Here is a 23,767-nt window from a genome sequence, read left to right as displayed (position 1 = left end):
TGTACTGTACAACACAACTTACATATTGTACTGTACTGTACAACTTACATATTGTACTGTACAACACAACTTACATATTGTACTGTACAACACAACTTACAGTAAATGTAGTTCCAATCATAAGTGACATTTCTAATATTCATTGATTTTTTTGGTTGATTGTTCCTGACGTGAATAAATAAGTCAGGTGAGCAGTCTTTGAGGAAAAAGACAATCAGCAGCAATGCTGCCAAAGGAAATGTTGAAAAGTGAGTATTGTTTCCTCAGAGGTGTCGTCAGGACCAGCAAGACCTTCTCTGCTGGACTAACAAGACCTTCTCTGCAGGACCAGCAAGACCTTCTCTGCTGGACTAACAAGACCTTCTCTGCAGGACCAGCAAGACCTTCTCTGCTGGACTAACAAGACCTTCTCTGCAGGACCAGCAAGACCTTCTCTGCAGGACCAGCAAGACCTTCTCTGCTGGACTAACAAGACCTTCTCTGCAGGACCAGCAAGACCTTCTCTGCTGGACTAACAAGACCTTCTCTGCTGGACTAACAAGACCTTCTCTGCTGGACTAACATATTATGTCATATTCATGTCATATTCATGTCATATTATGTCATATTATGTCATATGCATGTCATATTCATGTCATATTATGTCATATTATGTCATATTATGTCATATTCATGTCATATTCATGTCATATTATGTCATATTCATGTCATATTATGCTGCTTCACTGCTCTTGTTGTGATAGCCAATCAGTATTTTAAAAAAAATTTTTTTTTTTTTTTTCCATAAAGAAATACAATCATGTGGGCTTACGGACTGTATACCTGCAGACTGTATTGGTCTATATCAGGGGTCACCAACCTTTTTGAAAGCAAGGGCTACTTCTTGGGTAGTGATTAATGCGAAGGGCTACCAGTTTGATACACACTTAAATAAATTGCCAGAAGTAGCCAATTTGCTCAATTTACCTTTAACTCTGTTATTATTAATAATTAATGATATTTATCTTTGTGGAAACACTGATCATCTTAATGATTTCTCACAATAAATATATATAGAAACAGATAAATATCAATATGCAACACTTTATTTTTATATTTTCTCTAAGTGCACATTTTTCAAATTGAACATTTTCAAATGATCACTTCTAAGACAGTCTTGTGAAATCACAATATCCCATTTTAACTAGCTAGCCACTAACATTTTTGAACAAATCATGAATTACTTTGCACCATGTTTGTACAAATAATAACTCATGTAAAATACAAAAGTAAACTCTCAAATGTTTAAATCATGTCACACTTTGAACTGGACACTAAATCTGCTATCTGTTTCTTTGTCAGTTAGTGGGAAGCCTGGCATTGCATGCTGTTAACTAGTGTGTTGTACTCTGGTGTGTAACTTGACACTGCAACTCTGAGTGAGTCTTGCAGATGTGCATCAGTGAGGCGTGTTCTGTGTTTGTTCTTCATGAAGTTCATGTCAGAAAAGGCTGATTCACAAAGATAAGATTTTTCCTCATTGTTTGCGGAACCTTCTTAATCTTTTGGACATATTTTCACAGCAATCTGACCTTAAGCTTAATTATGATAAATGTAAAATGTTAAGGATCGGAAATCTAAAGGGAACGTCCTTTCGAATGGAATGCAAAGTGTTTTGTTTATAAATTATATGCAATCTGTTGTGTTCCCTAATTTTTTTCTGTGTACATGAATGAAGGTGTGTGTTGCTGAGTCCGACTTGGACATTATCTGGACTGGGCCTGGTTTAAAAAACCCTTTAAAAAAATCTAATTTCGTTGACAACCTGGTCTGTTGAAGATAAGGCCCTTTTTTAAAAAAATAAAATAAAATAAGATACATAAAAAAAAAACATTTTCTTGGATAAAAAAGAAAGTAAAACAATATAAAAATAATTACATAAAAAAATAGTAATTAATGAAAATTTTAGTGGACCAGCAGCCTATACAATCATGTGTGCTTCAGGGACTGTGTCCCTTGCAGATGTGTTGTCTATGTTGTGGGAACCAGAATATTGGTAGCAGAAAGAAATAACCCCTTTTGTGTGGATGAGTGTGCATGGGGGAGGTTGTTTGGGTTGATGCACTGATTGAAAGTGTATCTTGTGTTTTCTATGTAGATTTAATTTTATTTTATTTTATTTTTTTTTTTAAAATTTTTTTTTTTTTTTTAATTTTTTTTTTTTTTTTTTTTTTTTTTAGAACAGGCCCGCGGGCGACTCATCTGGTCCTTACGGGCGACCTGGTGCCCGCGGGCACCGCGTTGGTGACCCCTGGTCTATATTGATATATAATGTATAGTGTTTAAAAAAAAAAAAAAAAAAAAAAAAAAAAAAAATTAAATTTCTTGTGCGGCCCGGTACCAATCGGTCCGGTGGTTGGGGACCACTGTTCTAGATGGCCTAAGGCAGATACTGTATATATTGGGATGTTATGAGCTAGGTACAGAGGTGGGTAGTAACGCGCTACATTTACATCTACTTGAGTAACTTTTGGGATGAATTGTACTTCTAAGAGTAGTTTTAATGCAACATACTTTTACTTTTACTTGAGTATATTTATAGAGAAGAAAGGCTACTTTTACTGCGCTCCATTTATCTACATTCAGCTCACTACTGATTTTTATCCATCTGTTAATGCACGCTTTGTTTGTTTTGCTTTGTCAGACAGACCTTCAAAGTAGGATCTATGCATGCCTGCGTTTCACCAATCAAATGCAGTCACTGGTGACGTTTGACTCCGTTTCACCAATCAAATGCAGTCACTGGTGACGTTTGACTCCGTTTCACCAATCAAATGCAGTCACTGGTGACGTTTCACTCCGTTTCACCAATCAAATGCAGTCACTGGTGACGTTTGACTCCGTTTCACCAATCAAATGCAGTCACTGGTGACGTTTGACTCCGTTTCACCAATCAAATGCAGTCACTGGTGACGTTTGACTCCGTTTCACCAATCAGATGCAGTCACTGGTGACGTTTGACTCCGTTTCACCAATCAAATGCAGTCACTGGTGACGTTTGACTCCGCTTCACCAATCAAATGCAGTCACTGGTGACGTTTGACTCCGTTTCACCAATCAAATGCAGTCACTGGTGACGTTTGACTCCGTTTCACCAATCAAATGCAGTCACTGGTGACGTTTGACTCCGTTTCACCAATCAAATGCAGTCACTGGTGACGTTTGACTCCGTTTCACCAATCAAATGCAGTCACTGGTGACGTTTGACTCCGCTTCACCAATCAAATGCAGTCACTGGTGACGTTTGACTCCGTTTCACCAATCAAATGCAGTCACTGGTGACGTTTGACTCCGTTTCACCAATCAAACAGAGCCAGGTGGTCACATGATTAACTGCACATAAAGTTTCTGAAGCAAACAACAAGCTTCAGCTTACATGAACTCAACGTCAAATTTGAGGAAGCACATGGCGGTAAGTAACCTTAGTAGATATTTTGGCTGTCACCGTAGGCTGATGTTAGCTTCCCTGCTATGAATCACTGTCAAATGTACAACAGCTTGGGAACTTCATTAATACTGTAGAAGTACAACAGCTTGGGAACTTAATTAATACTGTAGAAGTACAACTGCTTGGGAACTAACAGTGTTGGTGTTGTCATCATAAAATATGATTAGCAGAAACGTAGCAAGCATTAAAAAATGTTGTTTAGATCTTAACTTATTTTATATTGTAGTGATGCTACATAAATCACCCACGGAACTTTTGTTATTGTTAGAGTTCCGGTCGGACGGGATTTGACGAGACACATTTCTGGTGTTGTGTGTGGCACTGAGAGGACACTGAGTGTGGCACTGAGAGGACACTGAGTGTGTGCCATACCTAATGAATGAAAAGTGTTGAAATTACCAACTAGACTCTCAGGCAGATCTTGGGGCAGACGGTTTCCTCTCCAAGGCAGATCTGGATCATGAGCCATCTCTATGGTTTTATTGCAGGATGTGTCAAACACCAGCAGAGTGTCGTACTGCAGGACAACATTGGAAACAAACATAAGAGTGTCATTAATACTGCAGGACAACATTGGAAACAAACTTAAATGTTATTACGGTGCTAAACTTTTGCAACATTTCATTATGTTCAAATGTGGAAAATGGAAGAAATTGATTTTTCCTCAAAATTCTACACACAATACCACCTAAAGACAATCTGAACATTTTATTTTGCAAATGTATTTAAAAAAAAGTAGGGATGTCCGATAATGGCTTTTTGCCGATATCCGATATTCCGATATTGTCCAACTCTTAATTACCGATACCGATATCAACCGATACCGATATCAACCGATACCGATATATACAGTCGTGGAATGAACACATTATTATGCCTAATTTGGACAACCAGGTATGGTGAAGATAAGGTCCTTTTTTTAAAAATTTATTAAATAAAATAAGATAAATAAATTAAAAAACATTTTCTTGAATAAAAAAGAAAGTAAAACAATATAAAAACAGTTACATAGAAACTAGTAATGAATGAAAATGAGTCAAATTAACTGTTAAAGGTTAGTACTATTAGTGGAGCAGCAGCACGCACAATCATTTGTGCTTACGGACTGTATTCCTTGCAGACTGTATTGATATATATTGATATATTGTTAATATTAATGACTGTATCCCTTGCAGACTGTATTGATATATATTGATATATTGTTAATATTAATAACTGTATCCCTTGCAGACTGTATTGATATATATTGATATATTGTTAATATTAATAACTGTATCCCTTGCAGACTGTATTGATATATATTGATATATAATGTAGGAAGCAGAATATTAATAACAGAAAGAAACAACCCTTTTGTGTGAATGAGTGTGAATGGGGGAGGGAGGTTTTTTTGGGTTGGTGCACTAATTGTAAGTGTATCTTGTGTTTTTTATGTTCATTTAATAAAAAATAAAAAAACAACAAAAAAAACGATACCGATAATTTCCGATATTACATTTTAAAGCATTTATCGGCAGGCCGATATTATCGGATATCTCTAAAAAAAAGTACATTGCTGCATTCATCTTAGTCTAGTCAGGGAGGTGACCAAGACCATGGTCACTCTGTCAGAACTACTGCATTTCTTTGTGGAGAGAGGAGAACCTTCCAGAAGGACAATCCACCAATCAGGCCAGTATGGTAGAGTGACCAGACGGAAGACATTTCTGAGTAAAAGTTTGCCAAAATGCAGCTGAAAGACTCTCAGACATGAGAAAGTCAAGTCTCTGGTCTGATGAGACAAAGATTGAAGTGCTTGGCGGAAAGCAGGCAGCGCTCATCACCAGGCCAGTACCATCCCTTCATCACCAGGCCAGTACCACCCCTTCATCACCAGGCCAGTACCACCCCTTCCCCACCAGGCCAGTACCACCCCTTCCCCACCAGGCCAGTACCACCCCTTCATCACCAGGCCAGTACCACCCCTTCATCACCAGGCCAGTACCACCCCTTCCCCACCAGGCCAGTACCACCCCTTCATCACCAGGCCAGTACCACCCCTTCATCACCAGGCCAGTACCATCCCTTCATCACCAGGCCAGTACCATCCCTACATCACCAGGCCGGTACCACCCCTTCATCACCAGGCCGGTACCACCCCTTCATCACCAGGCCGGTACCACCCCTTCATCACCAGACCGGTACCACCCCTTCCTCACCAGGCCAGTACCACCCCGTCATCACCAGGCCAGTACCACCCCTTCATCACCAGGCCAGTACCACCCCTTCATCACCAGGCCAGTACCACCCCTTCATCACCAGGCCAGTACCACCCCTTCCCCACCAGGCCAGTACCACCCCTTCATCACCAGGCCAGTACCACCCCTTCATCACCAGGCCAGTACCATCCCTTCATCACCAGGCCAGTACCACCCCTTCATCACCAGGCCAGTACCACCCCTTCATCACCAGGCCAGTACCACCCCTTCCCCACCAGGCCAGTACCACCCCTTCATCACCAGGCCAGTACCACCCCTTCATCACCAGGCCAGTACCACCCCTTCCCCACCAGGCCAGTACCACCCCTTCATCACCAGGCCAGTACCACCCCTTCATCACCAGGCCAGTACCATCCCTTCATCACCAGGCCGGTACCACCCCTTCATCACCAGGCCGGTACCACCCCTTCATCACCAGGCCGGTACCACCCCTTCATCACCAGGCCGGTACCACCCCTTCATCACCAGACCGGTACCACCCCTTCCTCACCAGGCCAGTACCACCCCTTCATCACCAGGCCAGTACCACCCCTTCATCACCAGGCCAGTACCACCCCTTCATCACCAGGCCAGTACCACCCCTTCCCCACCAGGCCAGTACCACCCCTTCATCACCAGGCCAGAACCACCCCTTCATCACCAGGCCAGTACCACCCCTTCATCACCAGGCCAGTACCATCCCTTCATCACCAGGCCAGTACCATCCCTACATCACCAGGCCAGTACCACCCCTTCATCACCAGGCCAGTACCACCCCTTCCCCACCAGGCCAGTACCACCCCTTCATCACCAGGCCGGTACCACCCCTTCATCACCAGGCCGGTACCACCCCTTCCTCACCAGGCCAGTACCACCCCTTCATCACCAGGCCAGTACCACCCATTCATCACCAGGCCAGTACCACCCATTCATCACCAGGCCAGTACCACCCCTTCATCACCAGGCCAGTACCACCCCTTCATCACCAGGCCAGTACCATCCCTACATCACCAGGCCAGTACCACCCCTTCATCACCAGGCCAGTACCACCCCTACATCACCAGGCCAGTACCATCCCTTCATCACCAGGCCAGTACCACCCCTTCATCACCAGGCCAGTACCACCCCTTCATCACCAGGCCAGTACCACCCATTCATCACCAGGCCAGTACCACCCCTTCATCACCAGGCCAGTACCATCCCTACATCACCAGGCCAGTACCACCCCTTTATCACCAGGCCAGTACCACCCCTTCATCACCAGGCCAGTACCACCCCTTCATCACCGGGCCAGTACCACCCATTCATCACCAGGCCAGTACCACCCCTTCATCACCAGGCCAGTACCATCCCTTCATCACCAGGCTAGTACCATCCCTACATCACCAGGCCAGTACCACCCCTTCATCACCAGGCCAGTACCATCCCTACATCACCAGGCCAGTACAGCATCATGCTCTGGCGATGGCTTTCAGCGGCAGGATAGAGGGAAAGATGATAGCAGCAATGTACAGAAACATCCTGGAGGAAAACCTTCCCATCCAACTTGATGGAGTTTGAGAGGTGCTGCAAAGAGGAATGGTTGAAAGTGTGCCAAGCTTGTGGCATGGTGACTTGAGGCTGGAACTGCTGCATCAACTAAGTATTGAGCAGAGGCTGTCACTACATACAGTATGTATGCCATTTTGGACTTTTAACACATTTGCAAAAATAAAATCAACTTGTCCAATTGTCATTACAGGGTATTGTGTGTAGAATTTTAAGGACATGTATTTATTTCATTGTGGCTGTAAGGTAAGCAAATGTGGACTAAGCTCTGCATAAAGGATTCTTCTCACCTTGCCAGTCTTAGTGGAAGTGTAAATGATGGAGAAGTTGACGTCTCTGTCCCCGTACTCGTCCAGCACGTAGTGTCCTGCCATACCTGCCGGGACAATCACATCACATGACATCTTCTCACATTCACATCACTAAGTACCACTAAGAGTATTGAGCAGTGGGCCCCATCACAGACTAACACATGAGTATTGATCAGTGGGCCCCATCACAGACTAACACATGAGTATTGATCAGTGGGCCCCATCACAGACTAACACATGAGTATTGATCAGTGGGCCCCATCACAGACTAACACATGAGTATTGATCAGTGGGCCCCATCACAGACTAACACATGAGTATTGATCAGTGGGCCCCATCACAGACTAACACATGAGTATTGATCAGTGGGCCCCATCACAGACTAACACATGAGTATTGATCAGTGGGCCCCATCACAGACTAACACATGAGTATTGATCAGTGGGCCCCATCACAGACTAACACATGAGTATTGATCAGTGGGCCCCATCACAGACTAACACATGAGTATTGATCAGTGGGCCCCATCACAGACTAACACATGAGTATTGATCAGTGGGCCCCATCACAGACTAACACATGAGTATTGATCAGTGGGCCCCATCACAGACTAACACATGAGTATTGATCAGTGGGCCCCATCACAGACTAACACATGAGTATTGATCAGTGGGCCCCATCACAGACTAACACATAAGTATTGATCAGTGGGCCCCATCACAGACTAACACATTTAAGGAGGTCATCACGGAAGTAAACAACTTTCACATACTCTTAATATACAATTATATTCATTATATATCCATCTTATTAACATAATATGTACACACACACACACACACACACACACACACACTCACACACACACACACACACACACACACACACACACACACACACACACACACACACACACACACACACTCACACACTCACACACACACACACACACACACACACACACACACACACACACACTCACACACACACACACACATACACACACACACACACACACACACACACACACACACACACACACACACACACACACACACACACACACACACACACACACACACACACGTATATACAATTAATTTACATGCAGTCTGCTTTTGGACCCCGGTCACATTTTTTTAGCCCAATGTGGCCCCAAGTCTAAAAGTTTGGACAGCCCTTCTTCTTCTATGCTGTAACCATGAGAATATTACATTTATTAATAATATAACCATGAGAATATTACATTCATGAATAATATAATCATGAGAATATTACATTCATGAATAATATAATCATGAGAATATTACATTTATTAATAATATAACCATGAGAATAGTACATTTATTAATAATATAATCATGAGAATATTACATTCATGAATAATATAACCATGAGAATATTACATTTATTAATAATATAACCATGAGAATATTACATTCATGAATAATATAATCATGAGAATATTACATTCATGAATAATATAACCATGAGAATATTACATTTATTAATAATATAACCATGAGAATAGTACATTTATTAATAATATAATCATGAGAATATTACATTCATGAATAATATAACCATGAGAATATTACATTTATTAATAATATAACCATGAGAATATTACATTCATGAATAATATAACCATGAGAATATTACATTCATTGATAATATAACCATGAGAATATTACATTTATTAATAATATAACCATGAAAATAGTACATTCATGAATAATATAACCATGAGAATATTACATTCATGAATAATATAACCATGAGATTATTACATTCATTGATAATATAACCATGAGAATATTACATTCATTAATAATATAACCATGAAAATATTACATTCATGAATAATATAACCATGAGAATATTACATTCATGAATAATATAACCATGAGAATATTACATTTATTAATAATATAACCATGAGAACATTACATTCATGAATAATATAATCATGAGAATATTACATTCATGAATAATATAACCATGAGAATATTACATTTATTAATAATATAACCATGAAAATATTACATTCATGAATAATATAACCATGAGAATATTACATTCATGAATAATATAGTGAATTAGTGAATTATATTTATATAGCGCTTTTCTCTAGTGACTCAAAGCGCTTTACATAGTGAAAACCCAATATCTAAGTTACATTTAAACCAGTGTGGGTGGCACTGAGAGCAGGTGGGTAAAGTGTCTTGCCCAAGGACACAACGGCAGTGACTAGGATGGCGGAAGCGGGAATCGAACCTGCAACCCTCAGGTTGATGGCACGGCCACTCTACCAACCGAGCTATACCGCCCATATAACCATGAGAATATTACATTCATTGATAATATAACCATGAGAATATTACATTTATTAATAATATAACCATGAGAATATTACATTCATGAATAATATAACCATGAGAATATTACATTCATGAATAATATAATCATGAGAATATTACATTCATGAATAATATAACCATGAGAATATTACATTTATTAATAATATAACCATGAGAATATTACATTCATTGATAATATAACCATGAGAATATTACATTTATTAATAATATAACCATGAGAATATTACATTCATGAATAATATAACCATGAGAATATTACATTCATGAATAATATAATAATATAACCATGAGAATATTACATTCATGAATAATATAACCATGAGAATATTACATTTATTAATAATATAACCATGAGAATATTACATTCATTGATAATATAACCATGAGAATATTACATTCATGAATAATATAACCATGAGAATATTACATTCATGAATAATATAACCATGAGAATATTACATTCATGAATAATATAACCATGAGAATATTACATTCATGAATAATATAACCATGAGAATATTACATTCATGAATAATCATTCTGCCTGGGTCTACCACTATCAAGCCTACCAATTGAGATAAACAAAAGACAAGTGTACATTTTTTATTTGCTTCTTTCTATTTATTTTATTATCTATTTAAGAAACCAAAGTTATTTCCTGTGTGGACATTGGAAATATTTTGTATTTTGTGAATTCTGTTTGCAGAATTTATATTTTGTACAGTATATGTGTTCAAATGAAGTTAATTTTGTGTTTTATATTCATGATAATTACACATTTGATACAATTTATACGTATACTTGTGTTATCATTTTTATAAAAACAGACTATTTTAAATTAGTATTACTTTTTTGAAAAAGTGATGTACTTTTTAAAAATGTTAAAAATTTAAACCCTTGTAAATATTTTGTATGTTGTTTGCAGATTTGATATTATATGTTGTATATATTTCTGTATTTATTCAGGTTAGGTTCATTTTCTGTTTTCTATTCAAGTTAATTACATATTCCATATAATTTATACATATTAATATGCTTGTGTTATCATTTTTATAACAACATACTTGTTTCAATTGAAAATGGTTAGGGCTGGCAAAATGATATACTTTTCTTTTAGAGGTGGGGGGGCCTAGGGTGTCTGGTCCCCCTTTGCCCCGGGCCCCCAAATACCTTGCATGAAATGGGCCTGACCACCAGTGCCATAAATAGTCAATAGTGATATGGAATAATTCACATCTAATTATCTTAAGCATCAAAATAAAAGTGCACATGTGAGCATATTTCTCTTATCTACAAACACAACACAACTATCTGATCTCACATCTGGGACTTTGCTCCTGTTTATTATTGTGCTGCATCAGGGGGCTGCTGCACATATATATATATATATATATATATATATATATATATATATATATATATATATATATATATATATATATATATATATATATATATATATATATATATATATATATATATATATATATATATATATATATATATATATATATACTGTATATGTAAGTATGTATGCATGTATGTATGCTTGCATGTATGTATATATGTATGTATGTATACTGTATATGTAAGTATGTATGTATGTATGTATGTATGTATGTATGTATGTATGTATGTATGTATGTATGTAAGTATGTATGCATGTATGTATGTATGTATATATGTATGTATGTATACTGTATATGTAAGTATGTATGTATGTATGTATGTATGTAAGTATGTATGCATGTATGTATGTATGTATATATGTATGTATGTATACTGTATATGTAAGTATGTATGTATGTATGTATGTAAGTATGTATGCATGTATGTATGTATGTATACTATATATGTAAGTATGTATGCATGTTGGATGTATGTATACTGTATAGGTGTCATGTCTTTTAGATCATGTTTTGTTTAGTTTAGTTATTGGACTCTTTAGTTTCTGTTTACGCTCCATTGTTTTTGTTTCCATGACTACCCATTAGTTTTCACCTGTCCTCATGTCACACACCTGTCTCACGCTTTGCACTCGCACACCTGTCGCTAATCATGTCACTGCTATTTAAGCCTGTCTGTTTGTGTTGATCGTCCTGGTGACATGATCCTTTCTACCTCTGCTACCTTTCATTCCAAGCCATAGTTCCAAGCCATAGTTCCATGCCATAGTAAGTGTTGTTTTCCTTTTCATGTTCATAATCTCTGCCTTTGTGCAACTTTTTGTTTCATTAGCCAAGTTCGTTCTCCGCCATTGTTTGCTTCCTTTTTTGTAGTTTGTTAGTGTTTAAATAAATATGTACTTACCTTCACGACTTGCCCGCGCCAACTTTCCTTTGCATTCCGGGAAAACAAAATAACCCATAGTCCACGTCTTGACAATAGGTATGTATGTATGCATATATATGTATGTATGTATGTATGTATGTATGCATGAATGCATGTATGTATGTATGTATGTATGTATGTATGCATACTATATATATATGTAAGTATGTATGCATGTTGGATGTATGTATACTGTATAGGTATGCATGTATGCATGTATGTATGTATGTATGCATGTATATATGTATGTATGTATGTATGTATGTCTGAATGTAAGTATGTATTTTCCCTGTCAGCATGCATGGTATAATGTAGTGGTGTCAGTGGGTGTGCTTACCGAGGAAGGAGACATTCCCAAATGGGTTGTCGCTGAGCGGTACGTCGTGAGAGTCTCTGTAGTTGGACTTATTTCGCTGACTCAGCTCCCTCTCCCTGAGCACTTTACCAAACAGCAGGGCGCTGTCATGATAGCCGGCCACGTAGTCGTTGATCTGGCCATGAAAATGAGTTGAAGACTGTGACGGGAGAGTTGAAGAGTCAACTCACCGTGTCGTTGAACTGGAGAGCAGATCCATAGTCGTAGTTCCTCTTTGGGAGCGTGACCACCAGGACGTCCTGCATGCCCTGACTGGACGTGGCGTTGACGTAATACTCAGGGCTGGAATAGAGACATCATCATTCCAGCTTCCATTTCCATGCAGACCAGCCCAGTCTTGTTGGACTTACTTGTAAATGTCCAGAAGAAGGAAGACGGTGTCCTGGTGAAGAGGACCCACTTTGGCCTTCACTGAAACTACGTCGTCAAGACGGCCACAGAGGATGAAAACTGAAAGGAAAACATCAACAACAACTATTCTGTGCACTTCAGGGGTGTCATATAAGTAAATACTGTGCTATTTTTTCTAAGTACTTTTCAAATGTGATTTACTCACATTTTTATGGAAGTAGAATTGTCTCACATCAACTTATATACATCAATATGATATTAATACATATGCATATATTAATTAATATACAAATACAAATGTGATATACAAATAAATAAATAATTTGTAAAAATAAACACGTATTTGTAAATATATTTTTAACATTTCAAAATATATATAAATACAATTTCTAAATATAAAAATGTGACATACAAATAAATCAATAATTTGTATAAATAAACGTGTATTTGTAAATATATTTTTGAGATTTGAAAATATATATAAATAAAATGTAAAAATGTGACAGACAAATAAATCAAGAATTTGTATCAATAAACATGTATTTTTAAACATATTTTTGAGATTTGAATATAAATATGCTTGATTTTGTGTTTGTATTTGTATTGAATTTGCAGATGTGGATCACTTTTTTTGCTTTTGTGTTGATGAGACATTCCTCCCACAAACCACAAATAAATGTGACCTACACACTCCCCTGAACAACCAGCAGAGGGCACTGCAGCCAGAGCGGTCTGGGTCACAGCGCATTATATGCAAAATGCCCGGAGTTCTCTGCACAAAAAAAATCCACGTCTTTCCAGAGAGAACACACAACGGGCCTGAGCTTGCTAACGTTAGCGTTGTATTAGCTAATGCTAATTTATGCAGTTAATCTGAAAGACCATGCTAGCTGCTTATTTTATTGTATCAATACCGTTTAATGACCTTGTCCTGATGTAGATACTGATCTCTTATCAGTGCAATGTGTGTCAAATTATCATCATATATCAATCATCATATGACCCTCCCTAGTGTGCCTCTGACTGGCTCGCCAGTGTCTGACCATGTCTGTGACCCAGACCGCTCTGGCCGCAGTGCCCTCTGCTGGTTGTTCAGGGGAGTGTGTAGGTCACATTTATTTGTGCATCTGGTTTGTGGGAGGAATGTCTCATCGACACAATAGCAAAAAAGCGATCCATATATGCAAATTCAATACAAATACAAATACAAAATCAAGCATATTTATATTCAAATCTCAAAAATATATTTACAAATACGCGTTTATTTATACAAATGATTTATTTATTTGTATATCACATTTGTATTTGTATATTTATTAATATATGCATATGTATTAATATAATATTGATGTGAGACAATTCTACTTGCATAGATTTTCCGCAAGATGGCATCAAATATGCAGCATTGGGTAATTAAGATGAAAGGTTTTGTTGAACTCATGACATCTCTCGTAGATTGGACACCTTTGAAAGTGTTGGTGTACAAACACGAGCATGAAGCTGATCCCAATCTGTCCACCTTGTTTGAAAGAGAAGAAAGGACACCCACTGTTACTGTGGCGTTCCTCAGACATGAGGGCTTTGGTCAGTTCATCCTCCGTCCGGAGCATCTGTCTCTTTATCTGCTTGGCAAAGTTGGCTGCTGGTGCTTCCAGCGCATTAGTGTACCTGCGCCGCAAAGAGAAGGCAAGAAGGTGACAAGATGGTGAAGTGGCCGATGAAGCTGCCGGAGCCACTGACCAGAAGCAGTCCTCGGTGGCGTTGTCCACAAACTTCTTGTAGACGTAAACGTGCTCCCACTGGTCCTTGAAGGGCAGCACCTCCATCAGGAAGTTGGAGAACATGTCGGAGATCTTGCGCGCCGGCGGCAGGATGCGGGTGAGTTTGGGCTTGTAGTCGCACGACAGGCCGAAGCTCCCCGCCGAGATGATGGGAATGCTCAGGCTCAGGCCGATGACGTCGCTGAAGCACGGGTGGGACATGAGCGGGCCCATAAGGTGAGAGGGAGGTAGCGGCGTCATACTCACTCCACTAACTGGAAGGTGGCGAATGTGCAGGACGGACCCAGCATGACGCATCCCACCTCACCTTTGTTCTGCAGAGACATGACATCAACTTCTTACATTGACAGTCATGTTACCTCACCTACGTTCTGCAGAGACATGACATCAACTTCTTACATTGACAGTCATGTTACCTCACCTACGTTCTGCAGAGACATGACATCAACTTCTTACATTGACAGTCATGTTACCTCACCTACGTTCTGCAGAGACATGACATCAACTTCTTACATTGACAGTCATGTTACCTCACCTACGTTCTGCAGAGACATGACATCAACTTCTTACATTGACAGTCATGTTACCTCACCTACGTTCTGCAGAGACATGACATCAACTTCTTACATTGACAGTCATGTTACCTCACCTACGTTCTGCAGAGACATGACATCAACTTCTTACATTGACAGTCATGTTACCTCACCTACGTTCTGCAGAGACATGACATCAACTTCTTACATTGACAGTCATGTTACCTCACCTACGTTCTGCAGAGACATGACATCAACTTCTTACATTGACAGTCATGTTACCTCACCTACGTTCTGCAGAGACATGACATCAACTTCTTACATTGACAGTCATGTTACCTCACCTACGTTCTGCAGAGACATGACATCAACTTCTTACATTGACAGTCATGTTACCTCACCTACGTTCTGCAGAGACATGACATCAACTTCTTACATTGACAGTCATGTTACCTCACCTACGTTCTGCAGAGACATGACATCAACTTCTTACATTGACAGTCATGTTACCTCACCTACGTTCTGCAGAGACATGACATCAACTTCTTACATTGACAGTCATGTTACCTCACCTACGTTCTGCAGAGACATGACATCAACTTCTTACATTGACAGTCATGTTACCTCACCTACGTTCTGCAGAGACATGACATCAACTTCTTACATTGACAGTCATGTTACCTCACCTACGTTCTGCAGAGACATGACTGAGGGCTAATAAACTTCTTACATTGACAGTCATGTTACCTCACCTACGTTCTGCAGAGACATGACATCAACTTCTTACATTGACAGTCTTGTTACCTCACCTACGTTCTGCAGAGAGATGACATCAACTTCTTACATTGACAGTCATGTTACCTCACCTACGTTCTGCAGAGACATGACATAAACTTCTTACATTGACAGTCATGTTACCTCACCTACGTTCTGCAGAGACATGACATCAACTTCTTACATTGACAGTCATGTTACCTCACCTACGTTCTGCAGAGACATGACATCAACTTCTTACATTGACAGTCATGTTACCTCACCTACGTTCTGCAGAGACATGACTGAGGGCTAATAAACTTCTTACATTGACAGTCATGTTACCTCACCTACGTTCTGCAGAGACATGACATCAACTTCTTACATTGACAGTCATGTTACCTCACCTACGTTCTGCAGAGACATGACATCAACTTCTTACATTGACAGTCATGTTACCTCACCTACGTTCTGCAGAGACATGACTGAGGGCTAATCAACTTCTTACATTGACAGTCATGTTACCTCACCTACGTTCTGCAGAGACATGACTGAGGACTAATAAACTTCTAACATTGACAGTCATGTTACCTCACCTACGTTCTGCAGAGACATGACTGAGGACTAATAAAGTTCTTACATTGACAGTCATGTTACCCCACCTACGTTCTGCAGAGACATGACTGAGGACTAATAAAGTTCTTACATTGACAGTCATGTTACCTCACCTACGTTCTGCAGAGACATGACTGAGGACTAATAAAGTTCTTACATTGACAGTCATGTTACCTCACCTACGTTCTGCAGAGACATGACTGAGGACTAATAAAGTTCTTACATTGACAGTCATGTTACCTCACCTACGTTCTGCAGAGACATGACTGAGGACTAATAAAGTTCTTACATTGACAGTCATGTTACCTCACCTACGTTCTGCAGAGACATGACTGAGGACTAATAAAGTTCTTACATTGACAGTCATGTTACCTCACCTACGTTCTGCAGAGACATGACTGAGGACTAATAAAGTTCTTACATTGACAGTCATGTTACCCACTGGAAGTTCAAGCAAGCCAAGTCGATGGTCCTTGACCAAAATACTACCAAATAGCTACTTTAGAAACCATGCCTGTGCCCAAACCGCTACTTAAAAAATGGAAAACATGCAAATTATTAGATTTTAAAATGAATAGATTTTTAAAAAGGCTTGTGCAATACTAATTAGCTGCTCATTCAAATAGTAAATTACTGGTCTGTCTAACTTGAATGTCACAAAATTCCCCCAAAATACAAAGTTGTTTTTTTAATTGAAATACTTATTTTTCATTTAAATACTTCTTGAGAAATGATGAGTCTGTTCAACTATTTATTATTTACATTATTTACAATCCGGGGTGTGGGGGGGTTAGAGTTGGTTGATATCAACACTTCAGTGCATCATCAGAGAAATGGACATTGAAACAGTGTAGGACTGACTTGGTAGGATATGTACAGCAATTATAAGAAAAAGTGCCTACATTTGATTATTTACAATCCGAGGAGGTGGGATGTGGAAGGGAGGGTGTTAGTTTAGGGTTGAAGTTGCCTGGAGGTGTTCTTTTAGTGCGGATGTAAAGTCACGACTAGTCGGCTCTAATGTTGCTCTTTTCAATCGACACTAAGTTGTAATTATGTGACACGTAATTAGTCAGGCATAATTCAGATGTGAAACTCACCTCACCGTGTTTGTTGTCTGTCAGAAATGCAAACTAGGTTAGCTTAAGCTTAAACTTCCAATGTACGGTGGCCCTGAAGGAACAAAAAGTATGTGGTATTTCATTCCATTGTAAAAGTCTAAGGAGTTTTAGTAATATTATTAAATAACACATCACAATTCCACTTTCATTCATTACAATGTGTATCTTACTGAATTTGCAGCAGATCTTTATGCTCTAATATCGATTGTCATATCAAAAATATCGACACTTTTGATACTTTAGTTCAGGCGTGTCCACACTTTTTCCACCAAGGGCCACATGCTGAAGGGTCTAAGTATGCAGGGGCCATTTTCATATGCTGAAAACAGATATTTAGTCACCTTTGTATTAAAGGTGACTAAATATATTATTATTCATTCTTAGTTAGATCATTTCAGCTGTTCTCATTACATACCCATTTTTTTGCTCTTTTTTTCTTCTATTTTTACTGTTGTTTTTTTCCTCATGTAAGAATATTCTGATTAATGTGTACATGACAGAATGTGTTGACTGGGACTGCCATGCAAGCAAATGGACAGCCTGGTCCAATGAGAGATGTTTGTGGCCATGTGGAGTTTATTTCTCTGCTATCTGTGAGGAAAGTCCAAAGAAAAAGAGGAGTTTGTCCAAACTCACATGCAGCATCTTCAGTATGGCCACACCCTCACAGGTGCTGCTGCCACAGCCTTGTCGGTTGTAGAAGGTGGTGTTGAAGCCGTTGAAGTTTGCAGTTAAAGTAAAGTTGAAGTCTGCAAGCGTGAAGGATGACAGTTATCATCATTTCATGGCAACAAAGTATTTATGTCTTTTGGTAGCTGAGATTATAATACTGTACATATATATATATATATATATATATATATATATATATATATATATATATATATATATATATATATATATATATATATATATATATATATATATATATATATATATATATATATATATATATATATATATATATATATATAATTGATAGGCTCCAGCACTCCCGTGAGCTTGAAAGGGACAAGTGGTAGAAAATGGATGGATGGTGTATGTGAAAGTTCAAGCCCTACTTTGTTTACCTTTGTGATGGCTTCCTTAAAGTTGTGTAATCAATCAGAAATACCAAGCAGCCAAAATGCACCAAACATGGATAAGTGTGGAGAGAATGTTTTCCCATCATGCATTGTAATGGGTGTCATTTACAATGTTTTGATGTTGGTTGGCTATTTTTTATAATATCCAAAAAGTTCAGTGAGCATGTTGTTATGTGGGACATGTCTGTGGACTTTTTTTTCCCTGCGCCATGACTAGGGTAGGTTGTTTGAATTGGGTCATATAAGTAAATGCTGTGTGTTGAGATTGTAGAAAGTACACTCCATGGTAACTGGCCTGAATCAGTCAAGATGGCTGCAAGTAGGAAGGAACCACACACTCAGGTATTTATATTGAATATGTTAACAGATTGCTTGTTCAGCTCCTGCCCTCTGCAGGACAATTTGAAGACGCCGGCAGGACGCAATTGGCCCGCGGGCCGTAGTTTGGACACCCTTGATTTAGTGGTACGCCAATGAATATTCAACATAGTGTTACTGTTCAAACTGTGTGTAACGCTATCCTCCACTGTTGTAATATAAAGTAGTGTACAGTTGTAACTTATATCTGTCAGTAGACTCGCTATGGAAGCACTGACAACTACAACAAAGATGATGGGGAGAAGATGCTGTCAAAGTGGAGGCACATCCTGAAGAGACTGTCAGAAAGTGACTTGAAGAGGATGTGTAAAACATCATCTATGCAACATTTGGAGCACCATTACATGTGATGTAGACCACAAGGAAGTCTTTTACATCTAGAAAATGATCTGAATATGCACCTTTTGTGTGAAAATAGTCCATCAGCAGTGCACCTTATGATCTGCTGCACCCTATGGTATACTTGTGAAATAAAACCTTTGCCTTGTTTGAATGAATACTTAGGCCTAGCACGCTACTGTGTGTTAATGTTGGTCATTGTAGTGCTACTTGTGTTTTCTGACCTGGGGGGAGTTTGACACCCGCAGATCTCATGAAAAGCAGTGAAGTTGTGTCAAAACTCCACACGCTTTATTTGTGTACTTCAAGGCTGACCTGGCCAGCATGACACCACACATTCACACAACCTGGACTAATTCTTCCATTATTTGTGTACTTCAAGGCTGACCTGGCCAGCATGACACCACACATTCACACAACCTGGACTAATTCTTCCATTATTTGTGTACTTCAAGGCTGACCTGGCCAGCATGACACCACACATTCACACAACCTGGACTAATTCTTCCATTATTTGTGTACTTCAAGGCTGACCTGGCCAGCATGACACCACACATTCACACAACCTGGACTAATTCTTCCATTATTTGTGTACATCAAGGCTGACCTGGCCAGCATGACACCACACATTCACACAACCTGGACTAATTCTTCCATTATTTGTGTACATCAAGGCTGACCTGGCCAGCATGACACCACACATTCACACAACCTGGACTAATTCTTCCATTATTTGTGTACATCAAGGCTGACCTGGCCAGCATGACACCACACATTCACACAACCTGGACTAATTCTTCCATTATTTGTGTACTTCAAGGCTGACCTGGCCAGCATGACACCACACATTCACACAACCTGGACTAATTCTTCCATTATTTGTGTACTTCAAGGCTGACCTGGCCAGCATGACACCACACATTCACACAACCTGGAGTAATTCTTCAATTAGCTCCTGACTTTCAGCAACTCAAACACAACATGCTTTTTCACAACCTTTAATCAATGTTGGCTTCTAACGTTGACTTGACCATTGAATTATGGTCATTTCCCAAACAAAATTCTACAACTCCAACACAACCTTGAAACAACATGCTTTTTCACAACCTTTAATCAATGTGAAGTGAATTATATTTATATAGCACTTTTCTCTAGTGACTCAAAGCACTTTACATAGTGAAAGCCAATATGTAAGTTCCATTTAAAGCAGTGTGGGTGGCACTGGGAGCAGGTGGGTCAAGTGTCTTGCCCAAGGACACAACGGCAGTGACTAGGATGGCGGACGCGGGGATCGAACCTGGAACCCTCAAGTTGCTGGCACGGCCACTCTACCAACTGAGCAATACCGTCCCAATGTTAGGTTGTGACGTTGATTTGACCATTGAATTTTAGTCTTATTCCCAACCAACAAGGTGGATCCAACGTTAGACATCAACCTTGTCTCAATTTACAAATACAACTATTTTACTACCTTGTTTCAAAGTGACTTTTAAAGGACATGTACGTGGAATCAAGGTTGTTTGAAAGTGACTTTTAAAGGACATGTACGTGTAATCAAGGTTGTTTGAAAGTGACTTTTAAAGGACATGTACGTGTAGTTCTTAAGTTGAAGAAAGGTGCGTACCATATTTGATGTTCTCCTCCCGGTCCCTCTGGATGGCTTGTTCCACAGCAGCCTGCACCAGAGGTCTGCTCCAGGCGTAGGTGTTGTCTTCCAGCAGCACCACGTTCATGGCGTACTGACGCTTGGCGCTCAGACACTGGTCCAGCATCTTGTTGGCCGCCACCACCACCGCCGCCACCAACACTCCCAGGTAGGGCAGGAACATCCTGGATCCTTCTTCTGGTGTGGCTCTGCACGCTACATGTCCTACCTTCTCCACGCTACATGTCCTACCTTCTCCAGCTGTCAGCGCTGACTGAGCCGTCTTCCCTGCACATTCCAAAGGAGAAGGTGAAGAGAGCAGGAGTGTGAAGACAATGGGTGAGGACACTAATCATGCAGGGTGTGTTCTATCAGCGCACAGTTAATCAACAACTGCTCATGTACTCACACACCTCACCTCAGCACAGCACACCACACCTCAGCACACCACACCACACCACACCACACCTCAGCACACCACACCACTCCACACCACACCACACCACACCTCACCTCAGTGACATGTGGATGGATGTAAAAAGAGTATTGAGCACAATCCCAGTTGACTGTGTGTTGTTGGACTAAAGCGGTGAGGACATTTCACTTCTTTTCTTCCTCCTGTGACTTGTAGTGGAGGGGCAAAGGTGAGGGTGTGCTATAAAGGCAGGGCTAGTGTAGAGCTGATAAACAGTGCATGCTATAAAGCAGGGTGGATTAAGACCGTAAAAGCCAAAGTGCTTATGGAGCATGTTTACTGTAGGGCTGACATTTATGGCTCTCTGCAGGGAGTCGCATCTTTGAACAAGTCCTTCAAAAGAGCCTGAAAGTGAAGTTGTTAGCTGTAGCTCGCTTTCATTGTTGCAAACTGACATATACTGTCTATATATATATAATATTATATTATTAATAGTATGTATATATATATATATATATTTATTAGGGCTGTCTAAAAAATGTTTTCGAATGAATCACAACTCTTATCTGTAACGATTCTTATTTGATTCAAAATTAAAATAATTGGGTTTCTTTTCCAGATGAACACACCTAAATGATTTAAAAAACAATATTTGTATAATGCATTAAAGGGGTGTTAAAAAAAATCGCTCACAATTCAGATTTCTAACGATTCTTAATCGATTGAAAAAAAAAATCTAAAATCCATTTTTATTTAATTACTTTTTTATGTAGGAATGTAATTACTGTAATCATAGAAAAATTGTTGATTTTGAATCGAAGATCGATTCTGAATTGAATCATTAACTCTAACAATCCAATCCAATTGAATCGTGTGCTTTCCCAAAGAGTCACAGCCCTACTATACATATATACTGTGTGTGTATATATATATATATATATATATATATATATATATATATATATATATATATATATATATATATATATATATATATATATATATATATATATATTCATATTCAATTGGACATATATATATATATATATATATATATATATATATATATATATATATATATATATATATATATATATATATATATATATATATATATCCATCCATCCATCCATCCATCTTCAACCGCTTATCCAGAATCGGGTCGCGGGGACAGCAGCTCCAGCAAAGACCCCCAGACTTCCCTCTCCAGAGCAACATTTGCGACTTCCTCCTGGGGAATCCCGAAGCGTTCCCAGGCCAGAGAGGAGATGTAATCCCCCCATCTGGTCCTTGGCCTGCCGCGGGGCCTCCTCCCAGTGGGACGTGCAACGAGGACCTCCCTAGGGAGACGCTCGTGAGGCATCCGCACGAGATGCCCGAACCACCTAAGCTGGCTCCTTTCCAAGCGAAGGAGCAGCGGCTCTACTCCGAGTCTCTCTCGGGTGACTGCACTTCTCACCCTATCTCTAAGGGAGATGCCAGCCACCCTTCTGAGGAAACTCATTTCGGCCGCTTGTATCCGCGATCTTATTCTTTCGGTCATTACCCACACTTCATGACCATAGGTGAGAGTAGGAATGTAGATAGCTCGGTAGACCGAGAGCTTTGCCTTCTGGCTCAGCTCCCGTTTCGTCACAACAGTGCGGCAGAGAGACTGCAATACTGCCCCAGCTGCTCCCATTCTCCGGCTGATTTCCTTCTCCATCTTTCCCTCACTCGTGAACAAGACCCCGAGATACTTAAACTCCTCCACCTGGGACAGAGTCCTGTCCCCTACCCGGACTGTACAAACCATCGGTTTCCTGCTGAGAACCATGGCCTCAGATTTGGAGATGCTGATCCTCATTCCAGCCGCTGAACACTCGGCTGCGAACCGATCCAGTGAGAGCTGAAGGTCACGAACCGAAGGTGCCATCAGGACCACATCATCTGCAAACAGCAGTGACGCAACCTTTAGCCCCCCGAGACGTATACCCTCTCCGCCATGGCCACGACTCCGCCTAGAAATCCTGTCCATGAAAATCACAAACAGGATAGGTGACAGAGCGCAGCCCTGGCGGAGACCAACCCCCACTGGAAA

General features: G+C 39.8%; 1 protein-coding gene across 3 annotated transcripts in view; it reads right to left on the bottom strand.

Moving 5' to 3' along the window:
• The window catches only part of gucy2ca (guanylate cyclase 2Ca), a 59,404-nt gene extending 36,942 nt beyond the window's left edge, over nucleotides 1-22,462 (bottom strand). The window contains exons 1-10 of one of the 3 annotated variants that reach the window (XM_062038018.1): nucleotides 21,252-22,462; nucleotides 18,462-18,574; nucleotides 15,050-15,117; nucleotides 14,763-14,984; nucleotides 14,572-14,690; nucleotides 13,022-13,121; nucleotides 12,842-12,953; nucleotides 12,633-12,786; nucleotides 7,563-7,648; nucleotides 3,887-4,004 (exon numbers count right to left, since the gene is read on the bottom strand). In XM_062038018.1, coding sequence (XP_061894002.1) covers nucleotides 3,887-4,004; nucleotides 7,563-7,648; nucleotides 12,633-12,786; nucleotides 12,842-12,953; nucleotides 13,022-13,121; nucleotides 14,572-14,690; nucleotides 14,763-14,984; nucleotides 15,050-15,117; nucleotides 18,462-18,574; nucleotides 21,252-21,456 — 1,297 coding nt within the window. In that variant the 5' untranslated portion in view covers nucleotides 21,457-22,462. Of the gene's footprint in view, nucleotides 1-3,886; nucleotides 4,005-7,562; nucleotides 7,649-12,632; nucleotides 12,787-12,841; nucleotides 12,954-13,021; nucleotides 13,122-14,571; nucleotides 14,691-14,762; nucleotides 14,985-15,049; nucleotides 15,118-16,145; nucleotides 16,210-17,804; nucleotides 17,878-18,461; nucleotides 18,575-21,251 lie in introns of those variants that run through there. The other 2 variants (XM_062038020.1, XM_062038019.1) reach the window with 2 other exon arrangements.
• Nucleotides 22,463-23,767: the final 1,305 nt, after the last annotated feature.

The sequence above is a fragment of the Entelurus aequoreus genome, linkage group LG26 (assembly GCF_033978785.1).
Source record: "Entelurus aequoreus isolate RoL-2023_Sb linkage group LG26, RoL_Eaeq_v1.1, whole genome shotgun sequence".
NCBI lineage: Eukaryota > Metazoa > Chordata > Actinopteri > Syngnathiformes > Syngnathidae > Entelurus > Entelurus aequoreus.
Note: the sequence above shows the minus strand (reverse complement) of the source record. Positions and strands in the feature narration are given on the sequence as shown.